Genomic DNA, 25718 nt, shown 5'->3' with positions numbered 1-25718 from the left:
ATTTTCGTATCGATCGTATCTCCTCGATGTACGTCGCTTAATGAAAAATAATATTCGCAAGTCGCGCAGTCATACGCGAATGTTGAGGGGTATTGATATACTGTCGAGAAAATCGCAGAAAAAGAAAAGCCGCTCTGGCACGTTCGCGATCATTTCGGTCGCGCTTCTTTTTATTGCATCCAGCGCATCCGTTTTGACCTCCGACTTTTACCGCGTGTCGCATTCGTCGCCGCGTTCGCAGCTGCCCGGCCGCATGCTCCGCGATCGCGAAAAATTCCGGGACGAAACTTGCGCTTGACCCTTGTCGCGTGGTCCTCTCCTCGGGGAATGAAGAAAGCGTTCCTTTCGCGGTTACACGAAGGAAAAAAAAAAAATTAACATCAAATCAACAATTCATTGTTTCATATAAAAGCAAGAATATAAAATCTTCTCGAAAGAAAATTTGATAATCTTAAATAGGATTTACTTACATAAAGAAACTAAATTTCTTTTCGTAAGTAAATTATGTTTAAAATTATCAAATTCTTTCAAGAAAATTTTATACTCTTGCTTACACGTAAAACAATGAATTATTCAATTGATATTATTTTTTTTCTGTGTAGCAGCTAGCGATAAATTATTTTCAAGAATTACTTCTGAGCAAGGGACTCTATACTGAGAAAAAAATGCTGCTGAATCGGTCTAATTGGAAATATCCCGTTAATTCAATAACAGTATTAATGAAACGAAAGATTAAAAATGAAGACAATAACAAATATAGATAAATGAATAAAATGTAAATGAATCAACTTATATTTGCGACAACACGAGAGTCGATGTTTAATTGAGTCCAATTACGTTTTAATTCATATTGCAGTATTTTTTTCCAGTGTAGATTCAGCTTGCATGCAAAATTCGAGTGAGCGACTTTGAATAATAGGGGATTCGTTGAATTAAGATAGGGAAATGGAGAAGAATTGATAGGGATTTGTTCTCCGAGGTTGCTTTTCTGGGAGGGAATAAGCGAACGAAAAGAGATGAATGCGAACTGCGTTATTAGTGCGAAATTATGAATGACTAATCTTGCAGTTTGCAGAGAGTTTGGAAACTTTTCATCTCTTTCTCCCCTGTCTTACATTTTCTCTATATTCGCTGTAATTTTCGCGATAAACATTATGAGCAGCTGTCCATGAGTAGCGTTTCATTGCGCTTAGCGATACAAGAGATAAGATAATTCAGAAAGAAAGATAATAATTTTGTAAAAATCCGAGGGAAAAATTATAACGAATACAGAAAGTACACGCGCGAAATTTTCTTTGAGATTCCGAACAACTCGAGGGCGTAAAAGAAATCTGCGAGAATTTGAATTCTATTTTTATGCAGATAAAAATCGTGTTCCTCGTTAATACTTTATTGTATCTAACGTAGCTGGCGAATAAGCCGTTCAGTGGAGCGAGATATGATTGGATTACAGTGTCTACACCAATATGTACGCAATTCAACGTAATGAAATGCCGGTAGTATTAATTAATATTTCGATGCGCCAGATACGGCGTAACGAGTGGGCGGAATTTAACGTAACGCGATTTTACTACGCTTCGCCAATAATTTGTGTTTTATATTTCTACGCAACGCGCTCGCCACCCTAAATTTCCGACTGATAGCATTCCTTACTTATGTTTTAATGCGCCACTTTAAAGTTTCCATGGAGATTGGAGGTATACGTCATACAGAAAGTCATTATCTATATGAATATCGCGAATAATGTGCGATGCATAAAATTGCACGAAAAAAGCACGTAGTTCGTAACGAGTTCGGATACGGAGCTTCGTATAAAATTACAGTTGCTTCAAATAGTTTCTCCGAAAATACGGTGAGGTGATCGCATGGAAGAGCTTCGCTGCTGAAAACGCGATAATTCCGATATCGGAAGGCCGTCGATTATCACCGATATCATTTATATCGTAAGAAATGATTTCACCGTGCGCGGCGTGATTCTATCGCGTGACGGACTAGGTTCGCAAATAAAAATAGAGCATGTGCCACAAAATGCAAATTGCAAATGTTTCCGACCATTTTGCATGCTAATTGAATCGTGACGTTCCAAATGACTCTGTCAAGTGTATTCTATAATTTACTATACCGGGGAAAAAAACATTCTTGTTTTGAGAATATCTTTATTTTCGAAATGCTAAATATCGAAATGAAATTATATATAATTAAAGAGATATAAATTTGATCACAGAAGAAAATTTGGTTTAATTTCAGCAAGAAAAAATATCGAATAGAAAATGGTAATATCTTCAAATCGAGAACTAGAATATTTTAGTACTATTATTATTAAAACAATTATATTGTGCTCTTCAAACGACTGTTATAATATTGAAATAAAAATGTAAAATTTAAAAATCCAAGAGTATTAAATTCTTTAAAGAAGATTATATTACGTGTATAAGCGAGAATATATCTTGTTCATATATGCAACACTGATTATTAAATCGAATATATTTTATTTGACATTAATGCTTTAATCTGTTTTTCGTGTGTAATGTCATTTAAAATGTCATGACGAAATTGAGTTAGCATGTGGGATCATTACGAGAATTATATTGTAATAATTTATTCAAATTAGGCAAGATAATAATACGAGCATATTTGTCGTGATTTATTTACTTTCAAAAGTTAAATAATATAGTTGTAAACATGACGGAGATATCGGCATGAGTAACGTTAATTCTTTGCATAATTATCATAGTAATCAATCTTGGCGTGAAATCGATACCAGGATATATTAATCGACTCTTACCAATATGAGAGAGCGCAGGATGCATCTACTGAAATACTTATTGTCAAAATTTGCGAAAATATCTCTCGTACATTAACAAACGCTGAATGTCGTAGATATATTAACCTATAAATTCGATGCTTCATTCCTCGTAAATATATCATTTTTTCTTTGTTATTAACTACGTTCTCTTGTGTAATTGAATTCTTTATTTTTAGCATAGGAATCAGTTCACTTTAACGATGCACCGCGAGTCGGCTGCACCGATGCCGGCGCAATCAATTTATGTAATTGCGATATCTTTTTTCCCGTGCGTTCTCTCAACGAAGATTCCTTGGAAAATGACTGCGGTCTCTTATTACCGGTGATGAGAGGCGCAGCAGACGCCGGTTTCCATTTTGCGATCTTGATAATTTAGCGACCACTGGAAATTCGTTATGCGTGCTCGCGGAATCATTACAATTGCTAGTAATGAACCCTGAGACAATGCTCGCGAGACTTGTGTAATGCGGAAAATTTTCACGTTCGGTAAGATTTTCCATAGACTTTAGGTGAACAGTATACATTTTTACAGCAGTGCATAATAATCAAGATAAAATATAAATTATTAATATTATAAATATATAAATTGTCGTTTGCAGCAAATTCTTTATGGTATTTTGGGTGGGAGGGAATTTTATAGATGTTAGCATCAATGTTATTAAATTGATTGGCAATTTAATATTGTGATATTGCTATTCTGGATCAATTAGGTCAGGAATTAAAGAGATGCGTTTTAAAACCGAAAGTACGATACGCAATTTGAAGAACCATCTCATATTTCAAACGATCAAACTTTCGATATCGATATCTATACAAAATTTTATCCCTTATTCTTATTATAAGACAGCTGCTCGAAATAAATGAGTCAAGTTTTATGTTTGTGAATTTCTCTGAAAATAACTCGAGAGAGTTTTCTTTAAAGTGTCCACATAAAAATAAATCAGTAAATTATAATATTATTTATAAGCGAAATGATCAATGAGAGTGTTGTAATCCAATCTATAAAAAAAAAAATGGAAGAGACAAATAACTTTTTTTGTAATGTAAGCAATTTAGTTATAAAAGCTACCAAGTTGGATAAACATTTATTGCGAAACAAATAAAATATGCAAATCTCTGAAATATATAATTAGCGTGTTTCAAAATATGATCAACAAACTAATGTAGCTGATAAAACGTTTTTTGAATGAGATTATACTGCATTATCTCGAATCGTAACGAAGAGATTAGAAACCTAGACGTACGTAACGGAGACACGTACAACGTTTATTCTTTCAGGATCCACGTGAAAGACAATGAGAGTCCGTTACTGTTGCGCATTTCACGAAATGTCGGGTGTTGTTACCGTTATCAATTTTCGTATATCTCGAGCACCGAAGCTACGCGCGACCGACTGATTAAATGAGAGAAGGCATGCATGCGACGATAAGGCGCGTAACATGACAAAGGATACGAGTCGCGTGGCAATCGCCGCCGCCTCCTGCCGCGCGCGCGATGCGTATTTTTAGAAAAATTTCGCAGGCGGGGGTGGTTCGTGCGACGGATATTTCGATACCATCGCGACACGGGAGGGGTAAGGACTTTATCGAATAGTCCGGCATCATGACCCAGTCGTACGTGATCGTCGGAATGCAGATTCCTTAGCAACCGCCCTGTCGCGTCGAGTTTCGCGAATTTACAGAAAGTTTCGCGTCGCGAACAAACCAGCGCTCAGCACCACGGAGAAAATTCCATTGATCTATACGAGACGCGGAAACTAGCTGGGAACTGTTCTTCACCGGTCTAATGAGCTTCGCAAAGTAGTTGAGACTAAGGGACACGTATTTCTCTGCATAGGAAAAGAATTGCCTGCCTATGAAATTGGTAAAAAAAAAAGTGAAGAGGTGCCACGTGCATACCTTTATCGAAGTTAAGTATAAATCAATTGTCAGCATATCAAAAAAAAAGTGGAGTTCTCTTTGCATACAACTGAGTTCTATAGTTCCTGATAAGTTATAACAATAGTTCTGGTCATTTAGCATAAATAAACGGAAGTTAAGTAATGATATGCTAACTTCGCGCGAAGTCAGCATATCATATAATATTTTCAAAATTTAAACCAATGAATTTTATAGTTTTTGACGAGTTCTATAGTTCTAAAACATAGTTCTGACCATTAACTATCTCTAAATAATTAATAACAATTATTATCAGCATATCGCCCGTGCTAGAGTGATATGCTATGCTCCTGCGACAAGTTCTCGGCTCGTTCGAGATTTTAAACAATAGTTCTACATCCCTGACGATAGTTCCGTACAGTTCTGACAATTAACAATCTCCAAATAATTATTAATAATTATTATCAGCATATCGCTCGTGCAAAAGTGATACGCTATGCAGAAGCGACAAGTTCTCGGCTCGTTCGAGATTTTAAACAATAGTTCTAAATCCCCTGACGATAGTTCCGTACAGTTCTGACAATTAACAATCTCCAAATAATTATTAATAATTATTATCAGCATATCGCTCGTGCTACAGTGATATGCTATGCAGAAGCGACAAGTTCTCGGCTCGTTCGAGATTTTAAACAATAGTTCTAAATCCCCTGACGATAGTTCCGTACAGTTCTGACAATTAACAATCTCCAAATAATTATTAATAATTATTATCAGCATATCGCTCGAAATTTTAAATTTATTATTAATAATTATTTGGAGATTGTTAATTGTCAGAACTGTACGGAACTATCGTCAGGGGATGTAGAACTATTGTTTAAAATCTCGAACGAGCCGAGAACTTGTCGCTTCTGCATAGCATATCACTTTTGCACGAGCGATATGCTGATAATAATTATTAATAATTATTTGGAGATTGTTAATTGTCAGAACTGTACGGAACTATCGTCAGGGGATGTAGAACTATTGTTTAAAATCTCGAACGAGCCGAGAACTTGTCGCTTCTGCATAGCATATCACTTTTGCACGAGCGATATGTTGATAATAATTATTAATAATTATTTGGAGATTGTTAATTGTCAGAACTGTACGGAACTATCGTCAGGGGATGTAGAACTATTGTTTAAAATCTCGAACGAGCCGAGAACTTGTCGCTTCTGCATAGCATATCACTCTAGCACGGGCGATATGCTGATAATAATTATTAATAATTATTTGAAGATTGTTAATTGTCAGAACTGTACGGAACTATCGTAAGGGGATGTAGAACTATTGTTTAAAATCTCGAACGAGCCGAGAACTTGTCGCTTCTGCATAGCATATCACTCTAGCACGGGCGATATGCTGATAATAATTATTAATAATTATTTGGATATTGTTAATTGTCAGAACTGTACGGAACTATCGTCAGGGGATGTAGAACTATTGTTTAAAATCTCGAACGAGCCGAGAACTTGTCGCTTCTGCATAGCATATCACTGTTGCACGAGCGATATGCTGATAATAATTATTAATAATTATTTGGAGATTGTTAATTGTCAGAACTGTACGGAACTATCGTCAGGGGATTTAGAACTATTGTTTAAAATCTCGAACGAGCCGAGAACTTGTCGCTTCTGCATAGCATATCACTCTAGCACGGGCGATATGCTGATAATAATTATTAATAATTATTTGGAGATTTTTAATTGTCAGAACTGTACGGAACTATCGTCAGGGGATGTAGAACTATTGTTTAAAATCTCGAACGAGCCGAGAACTTGTCGCAGGAGCGTAGCATATCACTCTAGCACGGGCGATATGCTGATAATAATTATTAATAATTATTTGGAGATTGTTAATTGTCAGAACTGTACGGAACTATCGTCAGGGGATGTAGAACTATTGTTTAAAATCTCGAACGAGCCGAGAACTTGTCGCAGGAGCGTAGCATATCACTCTAGCACGGGCGATATGCTGATAATAATTATTAATAATTATTTGAAGATTGTTAATTGTCAGAACTGTACGGAACTATTGTAAGGGGATGTAGAACTATTGTTTAAAATCTCGAACGAGCCGAGAACTTGTCGCTTCTGCATAGCATATCACTCTAGCACGGGCGATATGCTGATAATAATTATTAATAATTATTTGGAGATTGTTAATTGTCAGAACTGTACGGAACTATCGTCAGGGGATGTAGAACTATTGTTTAAAATCTCGAACGAGCCGAGAACTTGTCGCTTCTGCATAGCATATCACTTTTGCACGAGCGATATGCTGATAATAATTATTAATAATTATTTGGAGATTGTTAATTGTCAGAACTGTACGGAACTATCGTCAGGGGATTTAGAACTATTGTTTAAAATCTCGAACGAGCCGAGAACTTGTCGCTTCTGCATAGCATATCACTCTAGCACGGGCGATATGCTGATAATAATTATTAATAATTATTTGGAGATTGTTAATTGTCAGAACTGTACGGAACTATCGTCAGGGGATGTAGAACTATTGTTTAAAATCTCGAACGAGCCGAGAACTTGTCGCTTCTGCATAGCATATCACTTTTGCACGAGCGATATGCTGATAATAATTATTAATAATTATTTGGAGATTGTTAATTGTCAGAACTGTACGGAACTATCGTCAGGGGATTTAGTACTATTGTTTAAAATCTCGAACGAGCCGAGAACTTGTCGCAGGAGCGTAGCATATCACTCTAGCACGGGCGATATGCTGATAATAATTGTTATTAATTATTTAGAGATAGTTAATGGTCAGAACTATGTTTTAGAACTATAGAACTCGTCAAAAACTATAAAATTCATTGGTTTAAATTTTGAAAATATTATATGATATGCTGACTTCGCGCGAAGTTAGCATATCATTACTTAACTTCCGTTTATTTATGCTAAATGACCAGAACTATTGTTATAACTTATCAGGAACTATAGAACTCAGTTGTATGCAAAGAGAACTCCACTTTTTTTTTGATATGCTGACAATTGATATGCTAACTTCACATACATCCACGTGCATACCTTTATCGAAAATTAAAGTATAAAAGAATTTCCAATATAATTAATTATAGAATAATGTGGGAGATAATGCAATTGCGTCACGTGTAAGAAAGTTGCATAAATTCACACATGAAATAACGTTTATTTTTTTGCAATACAACTACTAATGATTTGTATTTAATTTTTTACATAAAAACATTAAATCGTGTTATTCTTTTTTTTACGTTATTTTATTAGAGTTAATCCTTTGAAGACAAGTAACTTATGGAAGAGCTTAGTTCTAAGGATTTTTTAGGATCGCTGAATTCGCTTCTATCTTCAACATTCTAAAGTTCAAAATTTAATATGATTGAATAAATTAAAAAAAAATAATCTGATTATGAAATTCGATTTTTAAACAATTCACGGCATCATTAAATTTGAATGTAATCTCAAAATATCATAATTCATAAAGATAGTAACCTTTAGTACAGAATGACTTGTGTCATAGGACTTATAAACAAAGTTTGATGAACTTGACGCGCTTATAGGCCTCTATTCCACTTGACAAGCACAAGTCAACTAAAGCGAAATTGTAAACTTGATGTTACTTAACAATATTAAAAATTTCCTGACACCGAGTTCTCCTAGCACAATAATTAGATTATAAAAAAAATTCTGTCCACTATATTCGATCCATTAATTTGAATTGTTTATTTTTGATCTCAGATATAAATAAAGTATTATTAAATTATTCCATTTTCATATTTTATGAAAATCGCATGAGTAGTACAAAATAAAAGGGAGCGTCACCAAATCGGCACGCTTGACCTCAGACGATTGGTTAAAAGATAAATGTAGATATAATGCGTATATATATATATATATATATATATATATATATATACACACAAGATATTTAAAGCACCAAAATGGGGAATCGTGGATTCCTCGAAAGGTTAATTGAGCATTTTTCTGCAGGTGGTGGTATTGATGAAATTATTTATTCATTATTGAATAGCGTTGTATATTTCAATTAATAATTTGTTCATTTCTGAGAATAACGTGATTCTGGGAATAACGTGATTCAAAAAATATGTAATCATTATGGTACGTAAAACCTTTTTAATACGGGTGGAAAAACAGCTTTTACACCAATTTGTATTGATGTATATGTGTGCTTTTGCAAATATCGTTTCAAAAAATCGCTTTTCTCGAAATAATCGCGTATCACGTCGATAAATTTTCATTAAAAGGAAAATCCCTACCGCATTTTTTTAAATCTAATTCCAGTCGCGTTGAAACAATGTATAGTTCAATATTTCACTGTGCAAATAGAAATTCATTCATTTGCTTTGAAATAATATTAATTATATAATTTTATTCCACTTTATATTGCGTATTATATTAATTTGCATTACAATGATTATGAAAACGTAATCGGGTAAATGAAACTTTCTGTGACGCGCAAATTATTTGTAATATGACTGATTCTACAATATACTCGTTCTTCATCCTTTGTTATCTGTCTACATGTACCATGAAATAATTAATAAACCTTTTACACTTCCTGCAAACACTGATGGAAAAATTACTACGAAATTTTAATAAACATTTGTTCGAATAGTACTAATGAAATATTTACTAAATGTGAATATATATTTATTTAGTACAAGAACCATTAATTTAATTTAAGTATAATTTTTTTCTATAAAGTAAATATTTATGTATCATAAGTAAATAGTTTAAATAATTCTATTGGAATAAATATTTATTAAAATTTAGAAATTTTTCCCTCAGTGAAGATCATTTTACGTAAATTGCAGTATATCGCATTCCTAACATTGACAAATTGAACAATGGTTTCTTCAATATTAAAAGTAAAAAAAAATTATAAAACAATACTAACATAAAGGCATATAATTGTGCAAGTTATCTTCACTCCTATTTATTTTTGCGGCGTAAATTCCTGCGCGGCATAAATACCGGAGTTACTCTATATTAAAGGTAGAATTTGATCATCATGATATTTGCAAAAGTTAATGTACGATGAATCGAAACACCTCTTTTATATCTTAAACAATTGATTTCGAAGGAACTACTGCGGACTTAGCTCACGGGTATTTTGCGGAGGACATGATTAAAATGGATGTTTTGATCCGACGGCTCATCCCTTTCTAACGCTAATTAAACGTCTTCTGGGAAATTACATGCAATAGTGGAAGCGACTGTTCGCGGATGAGTTCTCGGGTTCGCGTCTTAAATTAAAAAGAATTACTCCGCGAAGAGATATATGTATCCCGCGACTCTTAAATAAGTGCCTTCAGAAAGGCTGCAGAAGTGAATAACTGACGTAAAAGAAAAAAGAGCTCGTCAACTCGAGAGATAGCGACAAATCGTATTGCAACGACTACGTGAGAGGCTGATTATATTCGCAATTGATACGTCATTGAGACCACGATCATTGTGACACAGCGAGAGAAAAGCGGAAAGGTTCATCTTAAAACGGGACAATATTAATGAATTGTAAAACCGATTCGCCTTATGCCGCTCGTTCGCTCATTCGCTTTGATTGCCAATCTCGTTTATTCGACGGGCTTATTTGTCTTGTAATTTTTATCCGATCGTAAAGAGAGCTCTTCCTCGGAGGAAGACAATATACACGGCGGTCGACGACCCACAAGAGCACACGCGAAATATCCGGGAAGTCATGCTATTTGCAGATCACGTTTCGAGGATGTTGGACGATTCTGACAGATGTCTCATAAAAAATTTCGAGACGTATCAAAGAAACGATGTTAGGCGAGAATTTAAATGTTAAGTGCAGACTTTAATAAATAAAGTGTATATCTTTGAAGGAACATAAATATATAACGGCAGCAGGATTTTGCTTTGAAATAATTTAGAAGTTTTCAGTATATTTTGACGTAGACAGAATCATAATTCGCCACTCTTTCCACCTTAAAACTAAGTAAAAGAACGCAGGAAAAATATAATTATCACGATGTTTTTATATAAATATATAAATATTTAATTTTACCGCATAACTTTTTTTTCCATTCATAAATGCAGACCTATTGTTCCACTTTATGCAACAATTTGCATTGTAAGAAGTTTTTTATTTGCTACGTATTTTATTGTTAGTGCTCTTTTATTCTTTATCACTAACAATAAAATCGAAACGTCGCGCCGCCCTCTCCCTTTCTACGTTACAAAATAATTTGTAAAAGTGTCATTTATAATTCGTTTTTCTATATGACCTTATAACGTTCTATCTAACGGATTTGTCGTGTCAAATTAAATTTTGTTTACGAGAACGTGGGGGTTTACGTGTTGCCTCTGGAAAACATGACAAACCTATTCATCCTATTCATCCTTATTGCACGCGCGAGTTCCAGCAGTAAGCAATGTACCGCAATAATTCCTCGGCGTTACAGACACCCGGTATAAGCGTAAAAGGGAGCAAAGGCGCTCGAATAAAGTCGAGGGTTGCGACGCACGTGGAAAGAGGAGAGAAGAGGGAAAGGGCAGACAGAGGTGGATCTTGAAAATACTCTGAAGGAATTACAATGGAAGTGTGAAAGACATGCACTTCCATTCTTCAATCGAGAAGAAGCTAATTATTATTATTGTCACGGCTCTCGACATTTTACCTGTCGCGCTGATTGCTCGATGACGTTTCAAACGAACCTCCGAGAGGAAGGAACGTCTTACGGAAGCACGCGAAAAATTAGTTCACCCTCCGCACAGTTTCCTCCCTGGGTCCGTCCCTGACGAAAGAGGTGGCTATCACGAGAGAAAGGGTAGGAGGGAATGGTATCGAAACGTACGATGAAGGGAGAGAGAGAGGCGGGGAGGGAACCAGCGGGAGAAAGAGGAGGGTTAAGCGGAGAGGGGAGCGAGCACGCGAGCAAGTGAGACCGAGAAAGCGAGCCGTGGCCGCGTATCGATCGGCCAGCAGAAAACTACCCCCTAGCAGGGGACTTGGCAGTGTGCGAGAAGACCGATCACGTACGAGGAGAGCAGTCAGTGGGGTGTTCTCTCGCGGTGCTGCTCGTGGGCCCACGCGCGGATCCCTCCTGTTCCTCACGCACGCAGGGGCACGCATCTCTCGCGTCCGTTCATTGCCGACGCGATCCAACGTCGCCGTCCACACGTCGTCGTGCCACCGAGGGCGTGCATTTTGGGGGTGTGCATCCGGTTAGAGCCCGGAGGGCCGAGCGCTCCAGAGGTGAGACACGGCGTCGTAGTCGAAAGAGAAAAATCGCGCTTGCTGCTATCGCAAACCCCAGTCGGTTATCAGCCGCGTTGCATTATCGTGCCTGGAGAGCGGGTCGTTCCTCCCGTTCCTCCCGGTCGCGCTCGCAAATCGGTGTCGTGTGTGCAGTGTGACGCACACACGACTCTTCCGGAGCGACGACGTGTCGTCCCGTTCGTGGACTATGGATGCTCGATGAGACGAGACCGCCGCCGGGTATAGCAGTGACGAGTAGAATTCGTGACCGCTGCCCGGGGTTGAGAATTCTCATGAGCCTGAGTCTACTAACGTCACTGTCTTCATCTACCTGAGTCTGTTGGCGATCGGTCGACCTCTCCACCCCCTCTACGTTTCGTTTTTACCTGACACAGCACTACACACTACGGTTACCTATATTGCGGTGCTTATAGCTCTCTATATTCTGTGCTACCCTCCAGTGTGCCACCTACTATAGCACTCTTCTTATCCTTTTCGATATCGTGTACCTACTTACGGCTTACGTTACAGTCCTTTATATGCCACACTTCTGCCTACCCCGGCCGCGTATTATAGTTTCCTACAGCTTTCACCGCAGTCTTTTGTCTAATCTTATCACTTGCGCTTCTTTTCTCGCATAAAACTTCTACTTAAATTTCATTATTCCGATAGGATTATTCTGCTATTATCTTTATGACTCTATATTTTACTATTCAGTACTGCACTGCCATCTACTCTCGCAATATTATGCTTCACCACCGTCCATTTATTTATTATTATCGTTTGCAATTCTACTGTTAAGACGAAAGAATTTAAGAATGCAAATGTACTTTAAACGGCACAGTAAGCGGCACTGGTGGTCAGGTTGTGTCGCAAGACAGCCAGGACATTAACCATTGTTGTCGGACTGTGTCAGTAAGCCTCCATCTTTCCATCCAGTCGCCCACTTACCGAATTCGTCTCCTTCTCTCCACCTCGACCCACCTTGAGGGTTTTTTCAAACTTGTGACACCGTTGGTTGGAGTCAATCGAGCCGTTGCACTTTTAATAAAATCTCCGTAATTATAGTATTCTCTCTTGGCTTATTAATAAAAAAAAAAGTTGCGTTTATTACTAAGGCACGCTCATTACTTCGACGTTACGTCGCGTGCCATTTTAGAGGTTCGCCGTATAAACGGCGATTCTTCTAATAGAGCATTTATTCACTTCGGGGAATTCCGGCTGTGCCGGCACGTCAACGGAAACCTCGATTTCTACGATTGCCAAGGATCATCCGGAAATAGTTGACGACCGGTGATTTCTCATAACGGCTCTGCGAGTGCAAAGTGTGAAAAACGTGAAGAGTTTCGACTTAGCTTGCTCTCGACGAGTTTCATAAGATTGATTAATCGCGAAAGGACGACCTTTGCTCGGGTCAGTTATAGACTTTGCGCCTTGTAGAGCTTCTTTAGCTCGATACTCGAGTATCTTTCTTGAACTTCGTGCTCTAAGAACTTATCCAGAATCTATAAGAGGATCGCGTTGCTGGGAATCTGTCGATCATCTGCGGTACATGCGTTATTGTCGTGTTTGATTGTTCCAGATTTAGTGTTCACTTCAGGATTTCTCTATTGCATTAAGATGTTGCGCGAGCAATTTATTGACGTACGATATGCTCTTAGCCACATTTATAGATACATCATAGAACTGCTCCATTAATATGACGCGTTTACTTCGATGCGCAGAATTCACACAAGAGAGCTATCAATGAGTAATACGTCAATTATTATTTATGCAGCAAATTCCCTCTAGTAGATTCATCATTAGACCTTGCGAATAAAATTTCCGTGTTGCACTGGACATCATAGATGAATTTATCGATTTGCAATAACGCCTTTATTAATACAACTCGCCATTATTAAATTTTTAGAATGTCATACACTTTCTTTATTTTTACTGCGACATTTCTGCGTGCCAATCTTCGTGAGAGATCGATACACGCAGTTGCATTAATGATAACGCATTACTCGCTCTAACAAGATTCCCAATATAGATACACGCTCATTGATCGAATGATAGAGAAGTTCTATTACTTGCCGATTAAAATAAATTATAACGTAACGCTTGTCTTCGCTAGAAGATTATGCACGCAGAAAAATTCCACTCTTGTGTTAAAGTAACAAAGATTTATTCACGGAAGATTTTCTTTGAAGTATCTAAAAATTTAGTCAGGTACACCGATCTAACAATAATTTGGTTAAACTATTAAAAGGAATTATGTAGGACACTTGCTAAGTACGATGAGCAGTGCTGCAAAAAATTTAGACATTCTAACGTTTCAGCTTGAGCGTTTCTTGATGATTTAGCAAAATTATTTTCAGATCTGTATCTGTTTTTAGATACTTTTGCAAAATTGTTCTTTCCGTGTATGTATGAAAAAAAATTTTATGTTCAAATAAATATTTATATTAATTAAAAAAAATATATTTCCCAAGTTTAAAAATGAATTATTTTATACTAATCAATATTTAAATCAAGGAAAAGAAATATATTTATTTGAATATATAACAAAAAACTTTTTTCAATGTATACATTTGATGATGCTTTTTTTTTTTATTTCAACGTCGTGCTCTAAATGCTGAAATCGCGCGTGAGGTATCTATCGATGCGTGTTGTCCGCCGTTAATAAGAGCACGCATTACTTACTCTCATTAGAGCCTGTTAAGAGGTCGGGTCGGCGGCACGTTACGACGTACGACTTCACGCGTACGTGAGATCATCGCGAGACCGAGGGCCATCGCCATCGCGCCTCCGCCCGGCGCGGCACCTGCACACGGTGGCCGAGCCGCACGCGAGGCGAGTCGCGGATGGTTACATCAGCGACGAGTCATGATGCTGGAAAACACGGCGTACGGTCGATCGATAACATTAAAAATCATTCCGCTCGCCTTGGCGAGCGGCCAGCTATCGTCGCGACCATAAATTTGAAACTTTTGTCCTATTTTTCCCCAACATTCAATCTCTCTTTCTCTTCCTCTCCCTTTCTTTATGCGAGTCTCTCTCTCTCTCTCTCTCTCTCTCTCTCTCGTCGAATTCACACGTACAGTCTATCTGACGGTCTCGTTTCCATTCTGTTGCAGTTCGGAAAGATTTTCACGTGATCCGGGAAGCAACGACACGACAGCACCATGGCGTTCGCCGGGCTCAAGAAGCAGATCAACAAAGCGAATCAGGTAAGCGTTTGTTATAGAAGCGCCTTATTCCGCGGCAACTTGACAATGGATCTTCCCGCTGCACGGGATCAATAATATCTTTCCTGTAGAATAACTAGTTCGCAAACAGAAGTTGAGCTTCGAAAGCAAAGTACGCTGAATGACCGTTGAACATGTTGAATGAAAATACTGAACTATTTCTTCTGGCATTGACTTAATAATAAATCAATATACGATGCTGACAGAAGGAATTAATTATCATTTATATATTTGAGGAAATCGTGGGTTATTTCTTTTATCGAAGAACTCAATTTATTTTAACGGGTACCTATAGGATAATTGTCTCAATTACTGCCGCTTCAAGCACATAATGGCCAGTTAATGCGCTTATTTTGTAATTTTTTAAAAATATATAATGGATGATTGTTTAATCATTATTCAGGTAAAAATTTTAATACACAAAATAAAAGCAACAAGCTCGGAAAATGATTGATTATTTGAATATAATGAAAGAAATAAAAAGATGAGATATGAACCTATTATTGCCAGTCCTGCTTCTTTCTCCCTACTCGCCCGACTCCCTATTCGTTGCCATGCATTTACTTATGTTTATCTAACAGTCTTAACATTAAATATTTTTAATATATACACTGTTAAAAATGTCATGAAATTTCACGTTCAACTTTCGAGTTACACGAGTACCTTAAATTTAATGTATCTATAACTAAAAAGAGTAGTATATTTGTACATTATAAACATTTAAAAAACATTTTTTTTAATATTAAATGTTTCGATATACCTGCTTGCTTTCATTAAATGTATGTTAAATTTAATGTACTTTTTAAGCAGTGTAACCTTCTCATATTTTTTAACGAAAAAAATAAAAATACAAGAGTTAAAAAATATTAAAAATGTCTTTCTCAGCTCGAATATAGCATAAATCAATATAGCATAAATCAATTATAGAAAGGTCAAAAACGAAAAAAAAAACAAGAAGTACTTTTTTAGATGTGACGAATTAATATAAGATATTGAACCTGTTACCAGTCAATGTACTGAATTTATTCCTCTCCTACATTATTGCCACATATATCTAATATTACCTTTTTATTTATTACTCGTGTATTCAATACTGCCACGCTTTTATTTAAGTTTATATAACAGTCTTATTTTAACATTAAAACATTTTTAATATATACACTGTTAAAAATGTCATGAAATTCAATGTACTTTCAAATTACACAAGTGTTAAATGTATCTGTAACTAAAAAAAAATAGTATATTTGTACATTAAAAACATTTTTTAAAACATTAAATGTTTTTAATGTGTCTACTTGTCTCTGTTACATGCACTTAAAAAATTTACATTTTTAATAGTGTAACCCTCTCGTACGTTTTAACGAAAGAAAAATATAAAGTATTGAACCTATTACTAGTCAATATCCTGAATTTGCCCTTCCCCTATATTACTGCCACATGTGTCTGATATTGCTTTTCCACAAAATTTACTACTCAATTCTACCACGCTTTTACTTACATAATATACGATAGCTTTATTTTAACATTTAACATTTAACAAAGTATAAAAACAATTTTTTTTTAACATTTTTAACATAACACTTTTACCCTTTTTATTCTAATATTACAATTGAAAAAGGTGGCAATGTAATTGGGACAGTTACCCTATTCGTAGCGTGCCAGTTCGCGTAATTAAAATTGGATTCTTCCGTCGCGAAATTTTATCTCAAACGCCAGTTGTTCCAACCCAACTAGCTATTCTCATTTAACTAAACGTCATGACAAACGCTTTACGCGTTTACTACGCTATCGATTTAGTACTTAGGAGCATGAAAGGGAGCATCGCGCCAGCGATTCGGCGATACGACGTATTCATCGTGCGCAGCACCGTTGAAAGTTTAATCGTCCAAATTAACGACGCTCATCATTATATTGTGCTACATTACGCCAAAATCACCAGTAATGCATTGCTACTTAAGCTTTGTGAACTTTCAACTGCCAACGCCGTCCGTTCCCGCCGAAATACACGGTGTTTTAATGCGATTACACATTGGGAAATTCATGATGCTCGCAGCTAGATTCTCGGTGTTCCCCGCTAACGGTTAACACAATTGGAAAAACACGCGAAACGAGCTCACGATGCTTCTCGAAACTCGATACGCGAAACGCGATTAATTGTTGCTAGATGAAATATAGGATTATTACATGAGATTATTATCTTCGATGAAATATCGATATCCCTGGAATTTGTCGAGAATGCTCTCGATGCACATATGGGAATTTTATTATTGAAGAAGCTCGCGGATCCGAGGGTCTCAGAATCCGAGGATAGAAATCTAAGAGCCTGGAATGCGTAAAACACGAGAGGGAGAATTTGAGAATTACTCTCGTATCGCGTAGAACCATGTATTTTACATAAACAGAGGGATAAATATTTTCTCTCGTCAAAATAATACGCGATCGCGCGCGGAAAATTATTCACGTTTCAAAAGGATCTCTCTTTGAGATCCGTTTATTCGAATACTACTGAGGAAGCCGAGTTTGACAACCGGTTGATGCGAGTTATCATTTGGTCCAGCATGCTATATGCGGAGAATTTTCGTATCAACACTACAGCCGCGGCATTATCACGCTGTCACGTTTAATCATGAAATAACGAGCATGGTTGCTGCTGTGCTCCCAATATTAAAGTTTAGTCGCAGCGAGACCGTGACGAATTGACGGCTAATTGTTAATTGAAAGAAATGTGCTTAACGAATCAATAACGGCCCTTCACATTAACGAAATGAGATCGTGATGGATATGAGCAAATTTTCGCAAAGTCATTAAAAATATTAAGAACTTTATATAGAAATGGAAAATAGCATTCGCAAAGTTTAAATACAGCATAATGATAAATTACGTATCTGTCATATTGGAAGTCCGCAAACATTGAAGTCCCATTTGTTTTCACTCGAATAAACGTGGTTAAAAAAAAAAAAAATAAAAAAAATTCTAAATTCAAATTTTTTTGAATAAATGGAAATTAATTATCACTTATCTCTTGGCAATCTTCTTGATTTGAAAATACGTATGAAGCAGCTCAAAATCTGCCATCTCAAAAAGAATTTCTAATAGCAGGACCAAAAATAATCTTGACGTACTTAATCCTATTGCAGCCTTATGCAGTATAAAAATAAAACAATATTAAGGTGAGATCTATAATTCCTCCATAATCTATGAAGCGAGTCCCCCGCGGACTTTCATATTTTATTAGAAAAAAAATTCTTTGAATTTTTATTAGATCAAAACTTCCACTGTCCAATCTAAATCTGTGTGAGAGAATTAATGATTCAGCAACAGGAGAAAGCCTTTTATTCCAGATTTAAGAATAAAATCTTCTTTTCTCAGCAACAATTATGGCAGTAGCAATCTTATTTTAATAGTATTGAATTAAAATAAAAATCTTTTCTGTAGCATGCCGCTTCGAATGATATCGCGTAATTACGTGCTGTGAACCCGCATGTTCTTTGTGTTAGTACGATTCTGTTAATTTTGCAATTATTTGCTCCCCTGGAGTGCGAAAATCTATACGCGGGAAATGACAGAAATCTCGTTAAACATGCGCCATGCGTAACTTACGCTCTAAATACCGTGAAAAACTTGGTTATGAAATTCTTAACGCTGACGACGCGAGGCCGCGCTCCGCGTTAAACGAGGCGCGATGCACGCGCTTACGTGTCGCGCGAAATTCTGCATGCCGATATGGCATTTCTACCATGTGCATTGTCGACGCGCAATAATGAAAATTGCTGCAATTATTCCTGTGCGTCGCCCGTAGTTGCAGGTACTATTAAAGGTACGGTAAAGTACTATTTATGATTATGCAAACGCGTCAGTTTGTTCCGAGGGGAAATATCGATAAAAGTTAACGATACTCACTGTTGCTGCTGTTTCTGCAATTAGAATATTATTCAATGTAGAACACACGTGAACCACGGAGGAATTAAATCAGTTATAATTTTATTATCTATCCCGGTGTCTTATTACTCAATTTTATCTTTTTTGTACATTTAATTTTCTATATTACCTTTTAATCCGGAAGAATTGTATCGGTTATTTTGTTATCTATTTTTATACCTTGCTCGATTTCATCATCTTTATATTTAATTCACTTTCATATTATTTTTTATGTTATACAGTTGTTCTAACATTTATTTTTACTGCTAGACTCGATACGGAAAACATCATCGCGTATTTTTGACTTTTGCCGAGAGAGTTGAGCGTAAGAAAAACTCTGTAAGTTTTAATGCGGTTACCAGCCACAGGGGTGTCCCGCCGCCTGCGCGACACGCGTTGGCGGGATGTTATCCTGCCCTTAATTACCGCACTGCAGTCCGTTGCAAATGCCAAATGGAAACCCATACCTCTGAAGCGGCAGAGCGCAAGCGGCGACAGCTCGGTCGACCGTAAAGTGCGAGACAATGCGAATTATTGCGCGCGGATGACCGCGGTGATTATGTAATGGGTCATTTTTATCTATCGACCGTGGCCGGATAAACTTCTTGCACGATGCGCGGCTACCGAAATCCTTCGGCGATGCGCGATGATAGCAGCCTTTTGACCTTTGCGTCGCCTAATTGTACACATCACCTTTGAATCTTCATAATAAAAGCATCGAGAATTATCGATCGATGCGCCGCGATTAGTGGGCTGAGATAGAACTTCAAAGAAGTGACCAAGTATAAAATATTATTGCAAAATCAAAAGTTTTATAAAATCGTTATTTGAAAGAACTTTTACTAGATTTATATGTACGGGTAAAGTAATTAATTTATATTTAATAGGAATAAAAGTTCAAAAATGTCCTTAACTTTTGTCAAATTTTGGTTCATCTAAGAATTTTCTATATAAATTCTAAAGTCTATATGTAATCATTTTCATGTATGGAAAAGAAAAAGAAGATTTGTCAGCATTGAAAGATAGTAATGTGATCATAAAATATAAATATTAAACAATTGGTATTGATACATTGATTTTTGTTTGTTTTGTACGACTGTCTATTTATTTTCTTGGTCCCACTTGATTCTTTTAGAAAAGAATGATATTATTACATTATATAAGATACTTAAAAATTGGCTTGCGCTTTTTATTATTAAAAAATCCTTTATTAAATATAGGCTGTGTCTGATTTTAATAAATGGATTTAAATATTTAAATATTAAAATATCTCGAGAACCAATCAAGATATCAAGATTCGGTTTTTTTTTGTATGGCTTCAAGGGAGATATATTTTAATTAAAAAAAAAAAGTTGATCTTGATTGAGAGCGTCAAAATAAAATAAAGTTAAAATATATATTTGTGAAAATATATTTGTACTATAAAAAGAATTGTTGCTGAAAAATTAACATTGCAACAAATTATTATAAACAAATTATTCAATATTGACTATAGAGAAAAATTGATTACGCCAATCAATACTGCAGGAAAAGTTACAAAAGAAACACGTATACCTTTTTTTAAAAGAAATACGTATATTTTTTTTGTATCATTCTCCGATTGCAAAAAAAAATTAAAAAAGAAAATAAAATTCTTTGTTTATTTAAACTGAGTTAATAAAACTTGTTTCAATTCGTGGGTAGACTAGTGAGGTTAGCAAATAAAAACACATAAACAGTTGGAAAAAGTTTTACTGTTTTCTTTGTTCTAACTGTTCTCACAGAATTAATTAGCGTAATCAGTTTTTCTCTGCAGTCAATATTTAATAACGCATCCGCCATTTTGAATTTTAATGCCACGTTTGAAATTAGACAAAAAATTTTTTTCCTGACAAAGATTAATCTTTAAATGTTATCATTTTGTCATACACGGAAAAAGATTAATTGCAGCAGAGAGAGAATCTGAATGTGATAGTCAAATTTCAGTTGTACATTATAGCTACACAGATTTATGTTCTGCTGCAATTAACTGTAAATAATCCTTTTTTTCCGTGCAATATGATGGATCTCCAGCCCACTGTGTGCCGGTATGGCGAAATACTTGAATTCGAAGTACTTTTACAGCCACGCGTTATGAGAAATTCCATATTATTTTGAGACGTACGCAGTAATTAAAATTTTTTCTGCAATAAAAATTTATATGCTATTAAAGGTAAAATTAATTAACCTTTAGAGTCATGTGACGTTATCGCGTCTTGAAATCGGTGTCAGATTTTGCATCTAATTACATGTTAAAAACATATATTTTTTCTAGAGCGAAGTTTTCATAATTTAAGAAAAAACCCTGCGACTTTCTAATAAAATTTTCTCATTTTGCGTCGTATCAGGTGAACTGTTCAATTCTATCTCGTTATATTTATAATCTAACGTATACAAATCTTAATCTAGAAATTTCTTAGAAGATCGGCCTGTGGCTTTTCATTCAGTAATTAAAATATTGATTAACATATTAATTTTATTTTGTTATAACGCAATAAATTTTAATAAGTAAATAATTCAGTTTTAATAAATGTATTTATCAAAGAAGAGCCATCAGAATTTCAAAAATTGGAAGAGACGAACAGGGGGGGGGGAGCGCAGATAAATTCAAGTACACTTTTAATCGCGTACACTTTTATTCACGATTATATTTAAATATTTATAATCCGATATAAATACCATGGCATTTTATTTGTAAACACCGATTGGCTTACTGTGATTTATTAAAGGCCTTTCCGGCTATCGTTGTACGCACATCTATTTTCGCATGTGAAGCGATAGTGCGCGCGTAAATAACGCGTAGGCTCGCCGTATTGCGTCGCGTCGAAAATTGCACGTCTATCACGACGCGCGGAAAACCCGGAATCGAACGCATGCACGCATGCACATCCACACACGCACGTGCGCGCGCGTTCGCGCGAGTATCTACTTCACTTTCTGCGCCCTAATTGCATTTGCCACGATGTATGCACGCGGCGGCCGGTGCGGCGAATGCGGGGCTCTAAATGCATCGTCGCCGTTGTGATGTCGCGTGTGTTACACACCGCCGCTAGATTGAACCCCCCCCCCCCCCTTCCCCAATAACGCGGATGTCCTGTTCGTCGTTATCGACGTTAGGACGATGGCGAACGGATATTTTTACGGCACGTTGCCTCTACGATGTCGTGAACTCCCCGATGATGATATTACCGGGCCGATCGACTGTGCGCGCTTTCGCGAACGTGTGCTCCGCTTTTCCGTATCCTCGTGTTTGCCTGAAATTTAATTTGATCTCGTGTGCGCATACACGGGATATTTACAAAAATACCATCATTCTCGGCAACAATAACGCTTACATGTGTTTAATGTCAATGATGATATAATAAAAAAAAATCGAAGTACCGCTATTCGTTCAGCAGGATATAGAATTTTATTTGGAAAAATGTCTCTATAAATAACTTTTTTATTTTTCCGTCTCCGTAATATTATTTACAGTTGAAACTAGAAACGTTACCGTAACACACGAGTGAATATACGTCTTTGTAGCGAGGCGCAGAGAAATTGTAAAATAACAGATAAACTGTAAAGATAAGAGATAAGAAAAAAATATATATTAATTAGCTGCAATTGCGTCAATTTACGAACAATACATTTTAATCAATGTTATATTATTAGAAATAACATGAGATTGATGAAACAATAGGGAGTGAATTTGGCTGCATGGGTTCAGTTAATATTTAACGCTAAACACAAGCGTAATTAATATTCTGTTCAACAGAAAATACTATAATGTCCTGTCATCTTTCTCTAAAGGCCAGATTACCCGTGACTCGTGCTTTTTTTTTTTATCACGGAGATGTGTAATTCTCGACTCGGTATCGCCCGAGCGAGAAATTCGTACCGGTCAACCTGATTTGTTGCTTTAATTCGAGTGTAAAGGTCTCGTACGAGCACAAATGCGCCCGTCGAAGCAATTAATCCTTATTTAGATTGACACACTTATCGAATCCGGATACCTTGCTTTAAAAGAAGCTTTAAAGCCGAAAGAGCGACGCGAGTCCGCGCCGAATGTGTGTCAAGAGTTTTGCGATACACCCAGCGGCGGGTTAAAATTTAGATCTTACTCAACAAGCCGATCGAGTTTTAAGTTCCGCTCGTTACAAGAGTTATGAATCGGATATAAATATCGCTCTCGTCGTAACTTCAATCTCGTCGATGACGTTTTTTCAATTGTATTTTTACGTCAGCTACGTTATCGTGGAAAATCGTTTCAGGAAAACGATTTCAAATAGTAACGCTTGACAAAAAATATGGAGAATTCGCGATTAATGAAGCCTTAATAAATCTTCGAGTTTTATCTCTGATATCTGGAAAAAAACAAATAAAAATTTGAGGGAAAAAAAGTAAAAAAAGAAATGCTTATCTTTTTATTCAATAATCAGATAAACGTTCAACAAATAATTTTGCGGAGAATAGGAAAAATAATTTCATATAATTGATAGATCACTCAATTAATAATTATATCAAATTATTCTATACAAAGAGATAGACGAAATCATTTATTTGTTGAATAATATTAGTCAATAAAAAAGTAAGGTCTCTTACTTTTTATACTTACTATTATACTTTTATATCTTTTTCCCAGAAATCCTATCTTGTTGCCTGAATTTTCAGAAAAAATAATTTTCTAGCTCTAAATATCAATTATGATCTACAAATATGATTATAGCAGTTATAAGCATTTAAAACAGAAAAGCTCGTAGGGACCTCTAGTACTTAATGGGTTAATTTAACTACAGGTTATTATAGATAAATTTAATTTTAATTTTAGGGGAAAATACAGGATTTATAGATAATTTGAAAATAACAAAACAAATTTTTGATAACGAATAACAGACATTTTGTTACATTGTTAGAAATGTTATGAAATTCAATGTCTTTTTAAGTTACAAGTACATTAAATTTAATGTATCTGTCACTGAGAAGTATGTGCACGAAAATTGTACATTTGATAGCGTTAAATTTGTTTAACCTGCTTGACGTTTGCTTCCGTTACATTAAATTTTGCAATTTTTAACAGTGTATCGTACGTTATGATATTAAATCTGTTTTACGGCACAAATTTAATGTAACGGTTTTCCTAAAGCTTTTCCGTTGTCGCAGGAAATTTCTATGAATTCTGTGATTTCCATATGTATATCGGGGCGACATATCCCGTTTATGGAGATATCCATCATAATATTTCATAGATGCGATTTTAAATCGCCGGAAACGGGACGCTCGTCGGTGTAAAACGTACGACATTGCGAATGACGCGCGATGTGGGTCAAATTGACTCCAGGATGGCATTTACTGCGTACGAGTGACATCCCTGTGCGTATCCGTAGAAGTGGGTCACTGTTAAATGGGTCAGGGTCTCTCTTCTCTTTCATCTCTCTCTCTCTCTCTCTCTTTCTCTTCCTCTTTCTCCCACAAGTAATCCCGCTTGCAAAGCTCGCCGCTCAGTGCTTAAACGTGCATTTCCGCATTCTCTACTCTCCGCCTTTTCGCATACAATTGCACAAGGATTACACGGAGAAAAAACAAATCTCACGACATTATACGTCGACATTGATCTATGTTTATTCATAAACATGGAAATCCATTTTTTTTTTAAAGACTACCGTGCTATGAATTGATCGGACATTCTTGCTATCGTTGGGAATTTTAGTCGCTCCTCACCGAAGTAAACATTTGTGTGAACCGAAATCGAGTTATGCGCGCAAAATGCACTTAGAAGGACTTTAAAAGAGCTTAGAGAAAACAACCGGTAGCGCTAACTTTGCTGTAACTTTTCTTCTATTGTTTGTGTTACGGGAAGTGGAAAAAAACAGTAAAGGGGTAAAGAAAGGAAAAAAGGGAAAGAGAGAAAAGAAGGATCGTTAATTTAACGTTAGAGAGTTCATCTTGATTCTGATGGTGGAATTTGACTTTAAATTCTGCAGCGTTACATCATTATTTTACCGTAGCAAATCATTTTTTATGTATATTGCAATTCATCATGTAATCAATCACCAGTTTTTTAGTAAAACAATTATAATTGAAATTTCAAATATCAAATGGATTTTATGTTGAGCTTCATAACATTAATCTGTTTTAAATTCGGTAATGCATTTAACTTTGACACGTGTCAGTAGTTAATCCAATAAAATATAATTGATGGAGTGCTCATCAAAGTTTTGAAGTAATTTCGAACACTCGAGATTTGTTTAGCAGAAGTCGTTTGAGCTCTCGCATGATGCCAAGTTAACTGACCTATTTTCACGAGTTTTGGCAGGATGCATGCCCTTTTGCTACGATGGCAAAGAGAGCGAGTGGTATTTCGTAAAAATCGTGACAGATCTTATTGTTAAGAATATTATCGATCTGGAAAAGAACCATTCCTCGCGTGTCGGTGATATTTTCTCTTCCATTAACATCCCCCTTTGTATACTCTTTCCTCGATACTTATCGAAGTCTCAGCTCCTGACTTCGCTCTCGGAAATATCCCGTCCGAGAAAATCTCCCACTTTTCAGGACGATCCCGATTTACGAGCGATTAGCCGACCTCGTTCATCCGCGAAAATATTATATTCT

The 25718-nt window shown here is 36.1% G+C and overlaps 1 protein-coding gene across 8 annotated transcripts in view; it reads left to right on the top strand.

Annotated features, from left to right (window-relative positions):
* The window catches only part of LOC105207797 (endophilin-A), a 44821-nt gene that overhangs the window by 2228 nt on the left and 16875 nt on the right, over positions 1-25718 (top strand). For 5 of the 8 annotated variants that reach the window (XM_026132348.2, XM_026132350.2, XM_026132353.2 and 2 more), the window contains exon 2: positions 15078-15170. In XM_026132348.2, coding sequence (XP_025988133.1) covers positions 15126-15170 — 45 coding nt within the window. In that variant the 5' untranslated portion in view covers positions 15078-15125. Of the gene's footprint in view, positions 1-11709; positions 11956-12428; positions 13017-14614; positions 14847-15077; positions 15171-25718 lie in introns of those variants that run through there. The other 3 variants (XM_026132347.2, XM_039457691.1, XM_026132349.2) reach the window with 3 other exon arrangements.

Source organism: Solenopsis invicta, chromosome 14, assembly GCF_016802725.1.
Source record: "Solenopsis invicta isolate M01_SB chromosome 14, UNIL_Sinv_3.0, whole genome shotgun sequence".
Taxonomy (NCBI): Eukaryota; Metazoa; Arthropoda; class Insecta; order Hymenoptera; family Formicidae; genus Solenopsis; species Solenopsis invicta.
This window is presented reverse-complemented; position numbering and strand designations above follow the sequence as displayed.